The sequence below is a fragment of the Chanos chanos genome, chromosome 2, assembly GCF_902362185.1.
Source record: "Chanos chanos chromosome 2, fChaCha1.1, whole genome shotgun sequence".
NCBI classification, from domain to species: domain Eukaryota; kingdom Metazoa; phylum Chordata; class Actinopteri; order Gonorynchiformes; family Chanidae; genus Chanos; species Chanos chanos.
The window spans coordinates 31,534,598-31,555,249 of record NC_044496.1 but is presented as its reverse complement, the minus strand read 5'-3'; the positions used below and the strand labels follow the sequence as shown (position 1 = coordinate 31,555,249).

General features: G+C 39.9%; 1 protein-coding gene across 1 annotated transcript in view; it reads right to left on the bottom strand.

Annotated features, from left to right (window-relative positions):
- Positions 1-20,188, bottom strand: part of immp2l (inner mitochondrial membrane peptidase subunit 2) — a 77,535-nt gene extending 57,347 nt beyond the window's left edge. The window contains exons 1-3 of the mRNA XM_030794402.1: positions 20,114-20,188; positions 16,892-17,029; positions 8,827-8,930 (exon numbers count right to left, since the gene is read on the bottom strand). Of these exons, the coding sequence (XP_030650262.1) occupies positions 8,827-8,930; positions 16,892-17,026 (239 nt within the window). The 5' untranslated portion in view covers positions 17,027-17,029; positions 20,114-20,188. The remainder of the gene's footprint in view (positions 1-8,826; positions 8,931-16,891; positions 17,030-20,113) is intronic.
- Positions 20,189-20,652: the final 464 nt, after the last annotated feature.

The window sequence follows — 20,652 nt, the reverse complement described above, 5'->3', positions numbered from 1 at the left end:
TGACGTTAGCTACTAGTTTCCTTGGTGTCAAAAGGGTGTCCTTGCAGAGTGGAAGGGAAACATGAATATGGGATAAAATACATTCTTTGTTTTTGGCAAAGCACTGTTCTCATGTGGTGTGGACACTCCCACATTCGTCTGGCAATCTGAATATGAAAGTCTGAGATGGCTTGTGAATGATATACGGTGTGAAAGGGCAGTTCCTCATTGGCCTTCTGAACTGCCTGGCCCGGAATCAGAAACTCCACTCTGGGCAGAACCATCTGACAAATTAACACAAATGACTGTTTAATTATCCTCATCAACACCTATAAGTCAATGAGAGAATGTGCCAATCCACTCAGCCTAGTTTCTAAACTTGATGCTTTCATCTTGCCCTCAATATGTCAAGTAAATAACCTCCTGCTAAAGCCTGTGTGGGAAGAGGCTGCTCAGAAACCCCTCATAATGTTAAGGTAATTCTCATTTGATCACATGCCCTCTGATGGATGCCAGTGCCAGAAAAACATCTTTGATGTTTGTCCAATTACACAGCTCATGAGAGGCAGAAACCGATATTGTCTCCAAGAATTCAGAAATACACCCCCAAGGCACGATGACATGCCTCACATGTAATGAGAAGCTCCAGTTGTGCTTGAAAAACATTTTACCATCCATCTGCATATGGTTGAGAACTCAAGAGTGTCTTTAATCTCAGTTTTAGAAAACGTACAATGTCCATTAGAAACACATGAGGAAAAATAGCTGCATGTAACGTACATAAGCCCCAAGCTTTGTAGCAATGGGATACAAGATTACCATTCTTCAAAAAACACTCAGAATACAGTGATTGCGACAACACTTTGTTTTGTCATTAATCAGCTCTGTGTGCTCATCTGGGGGTCTATGAGACCATCAGCCTCTCTTCTGCTAAAAAAATTGTTCCATAGCAACGGTTTGTTATTCATGGCGCTTTTCAGAAATAACAGACCGTAGAATGCCGTAACTGACCAATCAGAATCGAGTATACAGCAAAGCCGTGTAATAAAGAACAATTATCACAAAAGCCGTGACTGTGTTAAGTAAACTAAATGAAGTAATAAAAATAAAACAGTTCCAATAAGAAAATAATAGGACCTTTCTGTAAACATTCTCTTACATTGAAATAGGTAGGTCATTCAGGTATGGCTCACGCGCAGCATCTAAATATTGAAGTGCTGCTTTTCCTCAGGACTAAATTGTCCAGTGTTGCCTCTAGCTCAGCAGAGACCATTTTTCCGCACCACGAATGCAACGCTTTCCTTAGGTTTCACGTGTTTGTTGTTGGTGGGCGTATACGCAGTCGCATTGGGTCACTTCTGATTGGTGAGCATGACTGGTACAGGAGGAGCACGGCACTTCTGATGGGTGAGCATGACTGTCACACCAGGCGGACGACATGAATTTGTAAAACCATTGACACGACGGTTTAAAGCCTGGGTCAGAGGTGCTGTATAACATATATACTAAACCTTAAATCGCAGCCTTTGTGATTTGCTAATCACATTGTTTCAAATTGCGATTTTGATTTGAAATCGATTAATCGTTCAGCCCCACTTTGAATCTCTTTACAGGCCCATGAATATCACATTTTAAATGGCGTAACCCTAAATGATATGCAAAAATACTATAGTGTTGATTTAAACTGGCTCATTGCTTTAATTTCCCACAGCATGTGCCTGTGTGGTCTCACGGCTGTGTCTGTATGCAAAATAGAAATGACCCCTGTGTGTTAATCTCATTACTCTAACAGGGCTGCAGGCTAAAATGACTTTCAGGGCTTTAAGCATGAATTAGTGGTGGTCGTCTTACACATTGGTGAAATAAAATCCTCTCTCCTAATCTCTTTTGCTTATTGTTCCTCTGGGCAGATATTCAGCATACTCAGGAAACATTAGCTCCATTGATTTTTTCACCTTAGACAAGAAATATATTTGCTTTGAAAGATAAAATATTAGCTGTTGTCTAGGGGATGTTTTTTCCTGTCCATGAGAACTGTTCAGTGAGTGAAGCATATGTAAGTCTTTGGTTCACAAGAAAACAGTAACAATCATTACTGGATACTGTCCATACACAAATAGTAAATAACATTTCCGTTCAATAAAATCTCAGAGCAGAAATGGCACAAGCATTTAAAAATTCACTTTGAGGGACTACACATAAGAGACATGTAGATAAAGAAGTATAATTTTATGTAATGTTCTCTTAAATACATAAAACATTAAAATAAGTGTGCAGGAGTGTGTGGGGACTTTTTCTTTGATGTATGCATTGTTTCTCTTTTATGATAGTTCCTGCCATGGGTTTGTTGTGGCTTTACTGTATCTAAAGCTTAAAAAAAAACACAACAACAACAGTCTTTGTGGTCCTCCATTATCTTCCAGCATCCTGACAATATGAATGGACTGACTGTTTATGACAATGTAAGACCAGAATGCACACATCACACAGCTCTGTGTGTGTGTGTCTGTATGTGTGTGTGCGCGCACATCTCTTTCAGACCTATTGAATGCAGAGGTGGTTTGTTCCCTTAGAACAGCTACAGGCACTGAGCTGAGAAGTGAAAAATTTCTGCGGTCATAATTGTAAATAAAGCTTGGCAGATGCGCTGAAACATCTGCTCTGGCATCACAATACAGCATCAAAATTACAGAATGGGACAAACAGATACAATATTTCATGTCCAAACACCAGCCATTCAGCAAAACAGCAATGAAACACCCCCGTTCACCAGCCCCTCCACAGTCAAGTCAGAACAAGAACCACAATCATGCACTGGTACACGTCTCTTCAGCTGCTCCACACAATGGACAAACAGGCCTCCTGCACTCCCAAGATTGTGGGCTCAGGGTTGCCTAAGCCCCTCAGAAGCTTTCATTACATCCCACTGTGAGAACAAGCCTTGCATTTTGAGGTTCTGGATGGCTGATGCTTCAACTCCACAAAGAAGCCATGAGATGTCAGTAAAGTGTTTGTGGCCTAGAAGGCTAATTACACTGAACTCTATCCAGCCAGAGTAAGATCCTATTTTCTGGCCTGCGCACTTCAAAGAGGAGAGAGAGAGCGGTGACATAGCATGTTGTGATTCTATGAATATGCATCACGTCTTTGTAGGATAGCAAAAGCCAGCCCAAACAATGGTTTTCTTCCTCTGTCCTTGTAATCTTCCACTGGCTGGAAAAAAAGTCAGTCAGTAGGAAACAAAGACTATTTCATAATCCAGTCTCTTAAGACGCTCCAATTTATGACACAATGAACATGTAACTACTATAATTGCAAAAGTGTTTATTTTTTAGAAATATGAATTTTTTTTAACTTCTCAGAGGAGACAGCTCTGCTTTCAACAACTAACAAAATCAATCACATTCATAACAGCCCATAATATCAATCACATTTGTAACAGCCTACACTCAACGCATTAAAAAACATCCCCAAGTAAACTCATAAGATAAATGACGTTTGCAGTAGTGACGTTTGAGATTTTATACATATGAAATCCAATCTCATATCAAACCATTTCTTCTTTAATCCAGCAATTGCACAGTGCCCAGGTGACACTGTGTTAACAGCATTGGTAATTTTCTTCCATTCCTTGTTTTTTAGCTTAACTATGATGTTCCTCAGGGATCAGTCCTTGGCCCTCTTCTATTCTCTATTTACATGCTCCCTTTGGGTGACATTATTCGTAGTTACAACATTAACTTCCATTGTTATGCTGACGATACTCAGATTTTCTTACCTATCCAGCACAATGACCGCTCTGAATTGGCTAACCTTGAGGCATGTCTTTGTGCTTTTAAGGGTTGGATGTCTTCAAATTTCCTGATGCTTAATGCAGGCAAGACTGAAATGCTGATCATTGGTCCCCCTACGCATAAGCATCTTTTTAGTGATCTTACCCTCAATTTTGACAACTGCACCATCTCTCAAAACTCTTCAGCTAAAAAATTTGGTGTGATTTTTGACTCTAGTCTCTCGCTAGTCACTCATATCAAGAACACAACCAAAACTGCCTTTTATCACCTCCGTAACATTGCTAAAATTAGGCCCTTTCTAAGTATGGCTGATGCAGAAACCATTTTTCACGCATTCGTCACGTCTCGCCTCGATTACTGCAATGTTCTTTACTCTGGTTTGCCTGCCTCTAGTACCAATAGTCTTCAGCTGGTCCAGAATGCTGCTGCTAGAATTCTGACCAGAACGAGGAAGTTTGATCACATTAGCCCTGTCCTGGCTTCCCTTCACTGGCTCCCAATGCATGCAAGGGCAGATTTTAAGGTCCTCTTATTGACATATAAAATTTTACATGGGCTTGCGCCTTCCTACCTGTCTGACTTAATTACACCCTATAACCCACCTTGCACCCTGCGCTCTCAAGATTCTGGATTATTAGTCATTCCAAGAGTATAAAAGAAGTCCGCTGGCAACCGAGCCTTTTCCTACTGCTCTCCCTTCCTCTGGAATGGTTTACGTACAGAAGTTAGAGAGGCACACTCTCTCAATACTTTTAAAACAAGACTAAAGACTTATCTATTTTCTCGAACTTATGCATGATATAATTTTGATTTGACTTTGTTATAGACATGTAAAGCCCTTTAAGACTATAAATAGTGATATTGGGTTCTAAATAATTATTATTATTATTATTATTATTATTACTATTATTAAAAGGTTCCTTTATTCCACCACTGTTACAAATTACATGCTTTCATTTACTGATTTTTGAAAGCAAGATTTAAGACTCCAAATTTGTAAAGTTCTACTTTTTTTCCTCTTGGGCGCAGTTTTATGAATGACACATTCAGAAAAACAGGGCGGGAACTTAGCCTTATGGGGCATTCTTAAGGTGTCAGTTGTGCTTATTCAGAGTTCTCATGAACATTAATCTTCAAGTCATTTATACTAATTGAGAGGTTACGAGCATTTTCTGAAGCTTTCTATATCTAGACAAATAGAGACACAAAATATACCTAACCTAACCCATATCTAACATAACACTATAACACACGTGTTCAGACCATACACTGCACTCCGACATTAGAACACACTGCTCAAAACCTAAAACACAACAACATATATAATACTCTAATACAGGGGACATGAGCACTGGCCAATGACGTAACGTGCTTGCTAAATGTCATGTGTATGCTCAGTGAAGAAGTCTGTGGACATACGCACTGTGGACATAATCCTTTTCAAAACTGACAGAAAAAAGTGAGCTTTTGAAAATATCCGAAGATGTGTAGATAAGGCCACAGAACAAGCCAAAGGCTACATGAGGATGGCAGCACTCTCAGATAAGGGGGGTGAAAAGCTGTTGTAGGGGTTGCCAGGCCCGTAGACCATATTACCCATAATTCCCTGTTTGACTGCATGGGTAATCTGAACCCATCTTCTCAGATTTCACTGTAACGGTACTGGATACAGCAATGGAGCTAGATACCAGACACAGTGATGACGCAATTTTCGCCATAAAACCACGGAAAATTCCAAACTCTTTCTCTCTCCAGCTCTTCAATTCTCCAACTCCCTAACAGCAGCTCGCTCTAGCAGCAGCTCGCTAGAAGCGGGCGTCTCTAGCGGGTGCTCTTGCCTGCATGCAGAGACTCCGTTACTCCCTGGCATTTGATCCCTCAGGCGAGTGATCCTACCTGGAGAAAGAGACACCGTTTCTCTGCCGAAGAAAAGGACAAGGAAACAACGAAGCGAGATATTTGTACGGCCAGTTTAATGTACTTTCTCTCGCGCAGTTGTGACTTTAACTGCAACTGGCTAATTACACTGTAACGCACACAGTATTCGACGGAAGAAAAGGCGACCGGATCCCTTTTTATTATTTAAAACGTTGACGAACTAAATCAAGAACCCTTCAAGATCATTGGACGAGCAACGGGGACCCGAAGATCTTCAAGCGACAAGGAAAAGAACTTCTCCCTGGACCTGCGAATCGCACTACTCATCAGGCCACCAAAGACGCACCTTCGGTCGCCACGCAATGAGCTATTCAAAGTAAGGCTGGCATCTGGGCACACTTTAGTCTTAAGATTATATGCAGTTAACGTGAAGGAAGTGTTGTTATTGGAATTCTTTTATGGTTTAAATGTACACACTGTATTTCATGGACAATGCGGTTTTTGGCCGTTTGGTATTTTCTTTTGGTTACAACTTATGAAGGACAGATCTGGCATGCGTTCTCTCTCTCTCTCTAACTCCCTTTTTCTGATTACACACCTCTGACATTGGGATTGCAGTGTGACTTAAGGGTTGGGTAGAGCTGTTGAGTTTAGGGCCTACTTGCTTGAGACTAGCTCTCAAGTTAGAGATTCTTTGGTCTCTCACACACATGTGCTTCTCGTTGCCCATCCCCACTCTCGTTGGTGCCTTGCGCACAACATCCTCATACCATACGTACCTCTTGCCTGTGCGCCTGCGCACAGCCTCTCTCCCTTGCTCTTCCCTCTCTCTTCAGTGCGCAGCTGGGCACACGCCCACATACATGCACGCTCCCTCTCTCTCACACACGCGCACGCATCTCTGCTCTAACACCCATTCAGTCCTACACTGAATACTTGTACATGGACTCATCACCATTATATTACCATTTACACTTTGATCATTCTATTTGCTGCTGATTATTGATTGTACCATATCAGTATTAGTTTGCCAAGTAGTATTGATTATGTTAATAAATAGTATCTTCGAAATAAACTGTTGCCCTGTTTCTGCCACAGTATTCACTGAATGCCAACCTCTGCCATCAAAGTACTCCCAATTACCTTCATCAACCGGGTTGTTAATGAGTGTTATGGATTTAGTAGTGTAATTGTAATACATTAGTACTGCAATACTCTCTAAGACTGTAGCACAGTGTTACAGCTAGCTTATTCTATTACTCTTAACTGTTTAATTAGTAAAATGTTGAACACTCAAATTAATGGTTAATAAATTATATGAGACTGATTTATATGAGACTGATTTATTAATCCTATCACACCTACATCTTTTGGTGCCTCTGTGTTAGGATTGCAATTGTACCTACACTGTCATGACGGTAATAGTGGTGACAGGCTCAACATCGCGGTACACCTCCTAATATCGCGGTATGGCAGTGATGCGGTTATTGTGGTAGCCCTACATATACCATCACAATATATCATCACAATGTACCATCATTGCCAATATGAGCATTGGTCCTATGACACCATGGTCCTATGCCAGAAAAGGGTGGCCTGCCCCCACCAAGACTGAGTTACTGCTTCAAGTGGAGGAGTTCAAGTATCTTGGAGTCTTGTTCACGAGTGGTGGTAAAATGGAGCGGGAGATTGATAGGCAGATTGGGGCAGCGGCGGCAGTAATGCAGTCGTTGTACTGGACCGTCGAGGTGAAGAGGGAGTTGAGCCAGAAGACAAAGCTCTCCATTTACCAGTCCACCTTTGTTCCAACCCTCACCTATGGTAACGAGCTCTGGGTAGTGACCAGAAGAATGAGATTGCGAATACAAGCAGCGGAAATGAGTTTCCTCCGCAGGGTGGCTGGGCGCACCCTTAGGGATAGGGTGAGGAGCTCAGACACCCGGGAGGAACTCGAAGTAGAGCCGCTGCTCCTCCACATTGAAAGGAGTCAGTTGAAGTGGTTGGGCACCTTGTCAGGATACCTCCTGGGTGTGGTGTTCTGGGCACGACCAACTGGGAAGAGACCCCGGGGCAGACCCAGGGCACATTGGGAGAATTATATATCTCGACTGGCCTGGGAATGCCTTGGGATCCCCCAGGAGGAGCTGGTGGATGTAGCCGGGTAAAGGGATGTCTGGGCTACCCTCCTCAGCCTGCGGCCACCGCACCCTGGTCCCAGATAAGTGGCAGAAAATGATGATGATGATGATGATGAATGTACCATCATAATATTCCATCACAATACAGTTTGGCAGCATTTCAGATCAGTGACTGATTTCTGGGCTGCTCAGGATAATTATCCTTTATGATAATGCCTCAGAATGAAAAAATGATAATAATTATAATAAAGTCACCATCATGTCACAATGTACGATGATTTCACAATTTTAGTCAGAAAAAAACACAAATGTATCCTGCCTGTATCCCATCTCACATCAAAAGAGGAAATAGGCCAGCCAGGCAGCGAGCTGAAACCAAAATCTATAAATCAATACATCAAAAGGAGAGACAACTGAAAATTAACAGAGTCCCACACACACACTGAATCATCACAGCAAATGTCTGGGGAATTTTTTTTACAAAGCATATATTTAAAATCTCTCTCACAGAGAGGATTACTGCTCAGTCACTCCAATGACTTGGTGTTAAAGTACTCTGAGAGTGCCTCTTCTCAGACCAAACCAGTAAATTAAACTGGAGACAGGAGAGAAAATGGTCCAGTTAGCAACAGAAATACCAGGTCACCTAGGAGCAAGACCACATACCAGAAAAAAGGATAAAGAGCTCAAGACACAGAAAACAGAGAGACTTTAAGTATAAATATATTAAATAAAGTAATTAAAAATTATATTTATTATTATATTAAATAAATATAAAGTCTTCTATCAAGGTCTTCTATAAGTGTTTCAGTAGTATCTTTGCTGCAACTTTTCTCAAATCCAAAAAAAACTCCATATTAAAAATCCTTACATAATCCAAAAAACTCTCCACATTAAAAATCCTCATACAAACCAAAAAAACTCTCCATATTAAATATGATGAATGTTAATCTTGCCATTTCACCTGATGAAATGATGAATGTTAATATTGGGGAAAAGTGCCTGTCAAAAAAAAAAAAAAAAAAAAGATCACTTACAAAACAGACACAATGTCCCCCCGCTGAACCTGGTAATTCCTGACATTCCAGCGGTTGAGAAGGACGACGTCAGGTGACGACCCCCCCTTGGGGTTCAGGGAGGGCTACGGAAAGACAGAGCATTCATTTTATATATATATATATATATATATATATATATACATACACACACACACACACACACACACACACACACACATATATATATATATATATATATATATATATATATATATATACAGACAATCTATCAGCCATAAAAATCAAAAAACAAAAACAAAAGCAAAGACTATGGACTCGCTTAATTAAAGGCTGTTCTTAATGAAAGGGAAGTGCCTAAGTATGAAATCTAACCCTACGTTCACACTGGAAGCGGCAAGAGCGACCGGAAGTCATTCATTCTCTATGTGAGCTAGGCTCTCTCAGCAGCTAGGAGCAGAGCAGCGCATCTCAGGCAGTGTGGGCATCAGAATAAAGTTGAAGTTAACTTTAAGCTAATGAGCTATGACACTTAGGCAGCAACCAAAGAGAGAGTCATGTCAACGGAAGTTCAAAATGCTTGATCGTCACGTGATTCACGTAGACATCAGATAGTTCCAGGTGGGGAATTTGAATGCTTATTAAATAAAGACAGACAAAACTGCGATTTTTGGTAATTAGTGGTCAATAAATGCATTGATTTACAATATTTATGTAGCACGCCGACATGTGTATGTAGTTACAGCAATATGTATTTTGTTGAAAGTGAAATTCGGTATGATCTATCATTAATTTCAACCTGTTCCCCTTAATCTACTAACACCTAAACTAACGATTCACAAAATAATTACCACCAATCGTGTAAATAGAGTAAATGATTACCAGTGTCATTCTGTGACAGTATTATTTCTCCTTAAGAAACAGTCCAGCATTTGGTATGCCCACACGCTCTTGTAATTTATGGATAATTGTATTTACCGCGGGCTGGCACAGTGGTGCAGTGAGTAGCGCCTCACAGCAAGGTCTCGGGTTCGATTCCTTTCTGTAGACAGTGTATAAAGTGTACACCAGTGTAGTGTGGGGAAATAGGCCTAAATAAAGATGACAGAGTAACCAGCTGTGACAGATAAATTCCTTGATTGGGAGCAGCCGTGTGCGGCACAATGGTGCAGTGGGGGTAGTGCTGTCGCCTCACAGCAAGGTCTCGGGTCCTTTCTGTGTGGAGTTTGCATGTTCTCCCATGTCTGCGTGGGTTTTCTCTGGAAGCTCCAGTTTCCTCCCACAGTCCAAAGACATGCAGGTTAGGTGAATCAGAAACGCTAAATTGCCCCCCGGTATGTGTGTTTGTCTGTGTGTCTGCCCTGCAATGGATTGGTGACCTATCCCTGCCTTTCGCCCAGTACCCCTGCAACCCTGATTAGGATAAGCAGCTTAGATGATGAGAGAGTGAGTGTATTTTCCGCTCTCTGTCCGACGTCAGGGAATTTTAATCTCAAATGCCCTCGTATGAGTTGCAAGATTCTGCCGTTTAAATGCTCGCAAAACACCGTGAATTGTCTACAGTGAAAGCTACAGTGCGAAATTGTTTACCAAGGATGGCAATTATCTGAATAATTACTGAAAAAGGAATCCCTTAATGTGTTTCACATTGTAGCTTTCTTGTGTTACGAAATTAAAATAACAAAAAGCAGAACTAAAGGTATAGAAATCGATTTTAATTTCTTGCATCATTTCTTGCATCAACGTTGAGTGCAATGCATAATAAAAAGTTTAGCACACAGGCCTCAACTAGTCTGCAAAAAAATGGTGTTAATTATAATAGGCTATAGATGGGTAATAGTCAACAGAATCACAAAGCCCAAAACACTCAACCCATAAGCTACATTTTTTATTTACCGTTTAGAAGTTTCGATTATGCACTCTAAATCATAGCAACATATCACAAAACATCTCTCTTTTTTATCGCTGTGTAATACAGAGTACTCCAAAATGGATTTCACCACCACTCTGCAGTCACACACGCGCGTTTAGAAGCCCTTTTCTCCAATTCCACAACATTTAATGAAATGCCATTAAGAACGGAATTTACAATTACTGAAATAGGTTGTTCATAGTGAATGTTATGTGTGCTAACTTTATCCAGTATCCTAGCCTGATCTGTTATCTGTTAACATTCTGTATTTCTACTAATTTAGTGGGGATAATCCACTAACATGCTTTAATGCAGATGTTAATTTGAGTCAGATGTGCTGATCATACACAATCTGATTCTTTAAATGTTTTACCCATACATCACAAACGATGTATTCTGCTGCAACTGTCTTGCGCTGCTAGTGTTTGCTGCTAACTTCAGGGAACTACTGAGAGGCTCCATGATCCACCATAGCTATAAAAAAAAATGGCCCGTTGGAGTGAATGGAGTTGACGCAACTCTCTCTACAGAGATGTGATGTGAGTAGGCAATTACTGTACGCTTACTGTATGTTAGAGGTGTGGTAATACACCCTGGGTCCTACAAAGGCGATTCAGGCCTCAATATCTATACATTTTCTGAAAGGCCATTTAATGTAGATTTCAAATTGTCCCTATATTGAGGGGGCACAACTATTTGTTTTCCCAGCCACACAATTTGAAGTTTGTGAGTAGGCGATTACTGTACGCTTATTGTATGTTAGAGGCATGGTCTGTGATACACCCTGGTTACTACAAAAGCGATTCAGGCCTCAATATCTGCACATTTTCTGAAAGGTACTGCAATGTAGATTTCAAATTACCCCCATATTGAGGGGGCACAACTTTTTGTTTTCCCAGCCACACAATTTGAAGTTTGTGAGTAGGCGATTACTGTACGCTTATCGTATGTTAGAGGGTTAGTGTATACTGGCCCCTGGTTACTACAAAGGCGATTCAGACCTCAATATCTATACATTTTCTGAAAAGTCATTTAGTGTAGAGTTCAAATTACCCCCATATTGAGGGGGCACAAGTTTTTGTTTTCCCAGCAAGACATATTGATTTGAGTCTCAACGTTTTGGATGTGGTTTGTGGGCTTTTAAAGCTGTCTCTTTAATTCTTTTAAAAGCCCTGTTTAATTTTAAGTTTTTAGAAAAAATATACGTATTTAACATATGGTAGGTGTTCTCAATTTAAATTGTAGTTCTGTGAGTCACTTTTTGTGCACGAAATCAGTGGCTTTTATTTTGAAATTCAAGCTAAATTTAGCCACAAATGCTAATTTCCGGTTTTCTCTGTTTTTGGCACTAGTTTCACAATGCATGCAACTCTACCAGAGCAATGTAGAAGGTCGCGTCAACGAAAAAATTCAAAATGCTTGATCGTCACGTGATTCTCGTAGACTTCAGATAGTTCCAGGTACGGAAATTGAATGCGTAAATACAGAGAGACAGAACAGCGATTTTTGGTCATTAGTAGTCAATAAATGCCTTGATTTACAATATTTATGTAGCACGCCGACATGTGTATGTAGTTACATCAGTATGTTTTTTTTTTTTTTTTAAAAAGTGAAATTCGGAAAGATCTATTGTTAATTTCAACATGTTCCCCCTAATCCACTAACAACTAAACGAACGATTCACAAAATAATTAACACCAGTCGCGTAAATAATAAATGATTACCAGTATCATTTTGTGATAGTATTATTTCTCTTTAATAAACAGCCTAGCATTTGGTATGCTCACACGCTCTAGTAATCGATGGATAATTCTACTTTCCGCTCTCTGCCCGACGTCAGGAAATGTTAATGTCAAAAGGCGCTTTCGCACCGGAGGAACTTTTCATAGTTCTTAGAACTGTTTGAGAAAGTACCCCCTTTTTGGTGTGTTCGCACCGCAGGAACTTAGAACGATTTTAGTTCTAAGAACGCCGTTTTGAGGGGCTTTTTTAGCCCCTACTCCAGGGTAGGTACTTTTGCAGCACAATAGGAACCTTGTGACGTAGGTGTACAGCCATTGGTCCAGACGCAGGTATACGATGATTGCAACCGCCATTTTTAAAGATCCGTGCAAAATATAAAGTCTTAGAACGTATTTCATTTAGCTTTTGATATTCATGTCTCAAAATGTCTGGAATTGTAGGAGGGGGCACATAGTTTTTATGTTTTATTTTACCGGTATTTTATATCCCCCAACATTGACCATTTTGCAACGTCCAATGTATATTTGTACATTGAAGAGGTAGCGTACACTCCGCTTCGGTAGGTGCTTGTGTGTCCGCTTGTGTGGCTGTGATCCGCATTTTAACCTAAAATAAGAATGTGTTTATCCAGCTTACGATTTTAGGGCTGCGGCGGGGAAAAAAAAAACACGATGCCGCGAGCAAGGGTCAGGCACAAGCGCTATGCTAGCACCCGAAAAGTACTATGCCCATTAAGTCATTCACTGCTACTGCGGTGGTAAATGTATAAATGCATTGGGAAATTATTTTCTCCATTGGACTGGGTCTATCGCCATACAGTTTTATTTTCGTTAATGAGAAGGCAGTTATAGGTTATCTAATGTGCAATCAATATTTCTGTCATTCAAATTCAATAAAACTCATTGCGTATACTGTAGTCTAGTTTGTCGATTTCTTTTGCCGCAGTGATGGTTCTTTTTTTCCTTTTGGAGGTATTTAAAAGGTCTTAAAAGTCATTAAATTTGTACTTCAAAATGTGCAGCTATCCTGGTTAGTCATAAACAACAGCTCTTAGCTGCTATACCGTCGGCCGGCTTACGTCACTTCAGCGTTCCTACTGGCGGTGCGAAAGCAAACAGAAAAAAGGCCCTAGAACGAATGTAGTTCTATGGGAAGCTCTACAGGGGGTAGTTCCTATCGAATTAGACCCTAGAACTGTTCGGTGCGAAAGCGCCTAAATGCGCTCATCTGAGCTGCATGATTCTGCCGTAAATGCTCGCGAAATACCGTGGATTGTCTGAAGCCTGTGTGCTATAGCGAAATTGTTTACCAGGATGGCAATTATGTGAATAATTACTGAAACTGTAATCAATTAATGTGTTTCACATTGTAGCTTTCTTGTGTTACGAAATTCAAATTTAAAGAAAAAGCGGAACTAAAGGTATAGAAATCGATCTTAATTTCTGAGAATAAACTTTTTATCTGTATAATGCATCATCGTTGAATGCAATGCACGATAATAAAAAAAAAAGTTCAGCACACAGACCTCAACTAGTTTGCAAAAACAGTAACTCTATCACAAAATGACATTGGTAATCATTTACTTTTACTATTTATGCGATTGGTGTTAATTATAATATAGATGGGTAATAGTCAACAGAATCACAAAGCCCAAAACACTCAACCCATAAGTTACGATTTTATTTACTGTTTAGAAGTTTCAAATATGCACTCTTAATCCATATCATAGCAACATATCACAAAACATCTCTCTTTTTTTTTATAACTGTGTAAAATAAAGTACTCCAAAATGGATATCCTCATTTCACCACCCACCACTCTGCAGTCACATGCGCCAGTGTTATATTTAACTGATATTTAATTCCCCCCACCCCTCAAAAAATCGCGTTTTGAAGCCCTTTTCTCCAATTTCACAATATTTGATGAAATGACATTAAGAGAATGGAATTTACACTTATTGAAATAGGTTGTTCATGGTAAATGTTAAGTGTGCTAACTTTATCCATATAGTCTCACCTATTATCTGTTAATGTTCCCTAAATCTACTAATTTAGTGGGAAATAATCCACTAACATGCTTTAATGCAAATGTTAATTTGAATTAGACGCGCTGATAATATACAATCTGATTCTTTAAACGTTTTACCCTTTAAAAGTACATCACAAACGATGTATTCTGCTGCAGCTCTATTGCGCTGCTAGTACTTGCTGGCTCTGAACTCTACATGGCTCTGGCAGCAACCAATCGGGAGGTAGAAGTGCTCCGCTCCAGAGAATTCTAGAGAACACAACCGTGTAAACTATTGTTCCCACCAAACAATAGTTCCCACTAAACTTCAGTCAGGAACAGGACCACAGTTACGTTAATGCAGGCCACACACATGTTAATGTTAATGTTAATTAAAGACCAAGGCTAGTAAACGTGTCCTATAAACTGCATGTTGAAATTGGACTTAGCCTCAACACAGAAGTCACACCACACAAATGGCTTTTAGTTTATTTCATTAGTTTATTTTGTCACCAAACATGTAATTGTAATTGTTCATTTTTTTCCCTTCATCAACCAATTTCGTTTGTTTGCTTTACATTCACTTTAAAAAAGTTTGCAAAACCAAGCATCTCAAACGAACTTCATCCGCCTATTTCATCTACGTCAGAGCATCCACAGCGGTGTTGGCAGGGCTCTCAGTGTGAATGTACTGTTACAGGGCTGGCACCCAGTCTATGTTAGTGTGTGTTTTAGTTCTATGTAAGGCCCATCTATTTGTAAAGGGAAGATGATTGTTGGCATTATGGTAAGATAAGCAGACATCCCTTTCTGAGACAAAACGCTGTTTTCACCCACAGCTGTTGTGGAAACTGATGTTCATCTTCTGAAGACCATTTGGTAACATAAGACTGTTTGAGTATCCAGCACTGTGACCTGCCTGGTGAATGAATCTAGTTACACTGCTGTTAGGGACAGAGTGTCCACAATGGTGCAAAGTGCAGAGATAAAAAAAGAGAAACAGAGGGAACGTTGGCTCTGCTATTAAAGCGGTGCCCCATGACACAAACATAGCATGCCTCTCAATTACAAGTTTCTACAGGAACAATATAAAAAAAAAAAAACCTGCAAGCTCATTAAAGATTTCATAAGTAAGCACAGTCTACTGCATATCTGACTGTTTTTGCAATTTGTATTTTGGTTCCCAAAACAGTGATGGAAGATGAGAATGTTTGACTGTGGCTTTAATAACAACATCTTAATATTTACAAAAAACTGAAAAATGATCAATTCATTTAATTCTTTATGTTTGTGGCCATGTATCAGATCATCTGTCTGCAGTGACCGGGCTGCATGTATGCAGACAGGCAGCTGCAGTACACACAGAGGGTCAGTGAATCAGTAAGTCTCATCTGGATGAGCCATTTCATGCCTGCCAGGTCAATTGACAGAATATCTTTTATCTGTCCTTCTCAAACAAACATCCTGACGGCTGCTCCCTAACCCACTCATTATCTAAGCCACTTATCTTGATTAGGGTCGTGGGGGGTGCTGGAGTCTGTCCCAGCGCTCATAGGGTGAAAGGCGGTGAAAAACGCCCTGGAAAGGTCGCCAGTCCATCGCAGGGCAGATACACAGACAAACAGACTCACACACACATTCATACCTCGGGGCAATTTAGTGTCTCCAGTTCACCTAACCTGCATGTCTTTGGACTGTGGGAGGAAACCGGAGCTCCCGGAGGAAACCCACGCAGACACGGGGAGAACATGCAAACTCCACACAGAAAGGAATCGAAACCAAGACCTTCTTGCTGTGAGGCGACAAGGAATTTATCTGTTGCAGCTGGTTACTCTGTCATCTTTATTTAGACCTATTTTCCCACACTACGCTGGTGTACACTTTATACACTGTCTACACATTGGACTACAGGGACTTGAAAAAAGAGAATAGGCTGAGCTGAATCAATGGTAAATATGCCACCATAAGTGGAGATGAAAAAAAAACAGAGAGGTTCAGAAACACATGACCTCTCTATGAATGGACAAAAGCAAATTTGTTTTGTTCACTTATTGTTCACTAGCTATGTAAAAGATTATTTTGCTGGACATACCTGCTTCCATCTGTATATTAGATCATCTTTGTGTTTTAAGAGCTGTATGTGTAAAGATAAAACAAACTTTTAAATAATGTTTAAAGTGACTTCCCGCATTTCCCTTGATTCTGGCTGAAATGAGATAACACAGGAATGTTGAATATTCTAGGAGAATTGTGCATTGCAAGGTCCACTGTGATTTCATTTCAGCAACAATCATTAGAAGCCCACTGGCTGTGAGAGCACTGTCATAAAACATGAAAAATTATTTTCAAAATAGCAACTGAGAGATTAAAACAAAGGAAAAAAGAGAGAAGAAAAAAAACTGAGCTTGGATTAGCAGAGCTCACCTGCATGGAAGCTCCCTCCACACGTGCCACATAAGCCAACCGATCTAAAATGGTCACAGTCACAGGCACTGCCACGAAAAAGCCACTGACGAATGCCTTAAAGTACTTCCGGCCGACTCCTGCCTGCCACGCCATCACCTGTGTTTAATGAGACATTCACAGTCACACTCTCACTCAACAACAAAATATCATCACTGCTTTACAGGTTGTACATTACATTTTATAGGTTGTTTAATATGCCATTAAGTACATTAAGTTCATCTGTTCATTCCTCTCGCTGTTCTCCTGCATGGCGCATCCCCAACCAGGCTAAATCAGCTTTCTCTGCTGTAAAAATGTCTTTGCTAATTCAATACTTAAATCATTGTACATAGGTCTTAAACTCATAAACACGGAGTTTGCTCGCAGAGCCAACGTTAAGTGAGAAACATTTTCTTCAGATGTCTTTTTTTTTTTTCAACCAGCATGAAAATAGTGATAGTTAGTTCTGTGCATGAATGTGAATTCCACTGCACAACCAGAGACAAAAGAGAAAAATGACCCCTGGTGTAAAGCAGCTTTATCAGTCAGGACCAAATTGCACAAACTGCTCTGTCTGCATAAATACACCAGATTCATGAAATTTCTGAAATACTGTGAAGATGAAGTCAATACAAACAAAACAGAAATCTCAGAACTGAGGGAAAGGAAACCCTGGGTTTAGTCTGGATCGTGTTTTCTCCTTAGAACTAGTGAGGGCTTATCATTATATTATCATTAAGTTAAAACTAGTGAGGGCCTATCGTGACATTATCATTAGGTTAAAACTAGTGAAGGCCTATCATTACATTAAATTCATTACAGTTATCTCTAGAAGAGTCAAATGTAACAGCAGTTAAATAATGTATTGCAAGGTTTCTCAGTTAGCAGGATAACAGGTGAAAACTAAAAACTGTCCAGTGGGGATGCTCTATAGTTGTTCTCCTGCAGGGCAGTGTTGGGTTTTGGCTCAGGGTGTCTGTCTAACCAAGAAACTCTCACAGTCAATGCTTACTCCATGCACCACATTACACTGACTGCAAACAGGATGACTAGAGCCTGTCATTCCACTGTATTCCATAGTATTACACTGGTGTGGAGATGTCTGGGTTCTAAGATCTGCTGCTCCTTTCCATTTTTCCTCTTGCTCTTCATATTAATTTGCTATATTTGAACAATGTCATACAACTAGAGCTACAAGATTTTCCAAAGAATCCTGTTGCTCTGCCTCTATGGTACTTCTCAGTCTGCCCAGCATACTTTACAATTCCCAACAGATATCAGCTGTCCAGGAGACAGTTATTTTAGGGTGTAAGAGAGAAACCGGATGAAAGACCTGCAATCTCTCTCTTTTTCAAAATATAAAGAATTTTTAGAAAAAATTAGAATAATGTTTTCTCCAGTGATAGTACCATTATGACTCTGTCAAAACCACTGTTGTGCTGAATGTTCAATAAATAAACAGGGTTCACTCTGACAAAAATGCTACTCAGACACTTTCAGTGTCCTGAAAAACAGTCACAAACATGTGGTTAGGTTGTGGCGCAGCAACACTTTAAAAACAAAAGAAAGAAAAAGTAACATGAATTTTATAAAATAAGTGATAATATTACAGTACATATAATAATAATATTACAGTGACTTTTCACAAGGTTACAAACTTTAAATGAAAGTGACTTCAAATATATTTTTAAAAAAGTAATAAATATTAAGAGAGGCACATAACGTCACCACATCTGTGATTTTGGTTACTGTTACTGAGCTTTTTGCTGCATATGTTGAATAACTGAACTGGACTTTTGTAACCGCTGCTACTTTCTTTTCTGTTTGAGATGATTCTAGATTGAAGACACAGATACTCATTCATTTACAGAGATGGGCACCCTAGCATTGTTCATTGTGCTTGTCTGAGGGAGACAGAATTTTAATTCCCTTAGTTTTAACTTTAATTTTAGCTCCCTGGAGATCCAGGTGTCTCAGAATTTCAACCTTAACTTTACCTGTCAGTCAACAGTGACCACCCTGAGTCCAGTCAACAGCATTAATAAACTACCAGGGATTAGGAAAAAACAAAAACCTGATCTGAATCTGAATTGAAAGGCCAGAGTGGATTATCTGTTTGTCAGACTAGGGCCAGAATTGTCATCTATCAGTAGTCATGGAGATGCAGTTCTGCTAATTTCTCCTGCATCTATCACAAAGTGACTTATCTGCATCATTTCAGCTGTTCACTAATGTAAATGTAAATCTCTGTGATTGCACACACACACACTGTGAACAGTAAGCAGTGAATTTGTCCTCTGCATTTAACCCATCCAACTCACCAACAGTGAACATACACACCAGTTGCATGAGTAATATGAATAGGAATACGAACAGATATACAAATGCCACAGAGGCTAAAATCAATCTGAGGCAAGACAGCTAACCCTGCCAAGTCCTGGCTGGCAGGCACTTCTCACAGTAATCCCTTCCCACTGTGAGCTGTGAAATACTATTATTTACCCCTGAGCCTGCTGAACACCACACACTCTTTGACACACAGCCTGCTATTTTTGTTAAACTCCCCAAGTTCTTATAATTACATCCTCTCGTCTTGAGCCTACACTTTCAGACAGATGAAGTGTACCCATGCCCAGGGCAACGTTCTGCGTTGGTAGGTTGACCGTCACACGGCCATGATGTCAAATCGCGTCAATATCGACAAAATAATTGACGAAACGACATTTAAAAACTGATGCTGTTAATCTCATATTCAACGGTGTAATTTCAAAACAGAAATGTATACTACAGTCTGAATATAAACGAAAGCTCGTCGGCAGTGCAACGTAGTGCTGCCAATCACTAACACGAGGTAAAATGTTCAGTGCTCGGTCGCATGTTAATGACGGAGGAATAACATTACGCGAAGGTCTCTTTTATTGACGAGACAATAATTTTCTAAGAACCTCATCGGTTACTATATAGCCTTCGCATATAGAGGGAAAGTTTCGTTGAAATGTTAATGAGTAATTTATTGAAGCTTTTTCTTATCCTTGCTTGTTATCCACATGGTTAGTGGGCGTCTTTCAACAAAGCACCAATAATTATATTTTCCTCTTTTTATTAAGATGTATCTCACTATATAATTCAAAGGTCACTTTCATCGTTTATGTGTGTTCCACTGACACTCTTAACCCGGACGTGTATGACCATTTTACTCACCTAGGCTGATTTTTGCATGCTTGTGTGTCGCTTCCTTGCTCACGACAGTATCTGCGCATACGTCCCAAGGTCTTAATGCCCGTACAATACGAAATTTGGAACGGGTGCATCCGGTTAGGCATTTCCACAGGAAATGCGTCAAATTCTGTCTACAGTTACTAATGTAAACTATCACATTTGGAGGCACCCAACTGTGAACGGCTGTTAAAGATACAACATACTTACAAAAAGTAAAGTGTGAAAGAAAGAAATCCCACTTTTGTGGTGTATCTAATCCATTTACAATACGTTTGGCTAACCGAGCCGCTAATACAGATAAGCGATGCTTTGCCCCTTTACCTTGGCTCAATAAACTAATAGTAGACGATACGCTATGGGATTACATTACATGACTATACGAACAGAATTATTGTCGTGAATTTGCAGTTTGGTAGTAAATCTAGCGATTAGGTATCGTGTTGCTTCTATATTTTAATTAATTAATTTCCCCACTTTGATTTTGCAATGCGCCGTTGTATTGTCGACAGAACTTGGCGTAT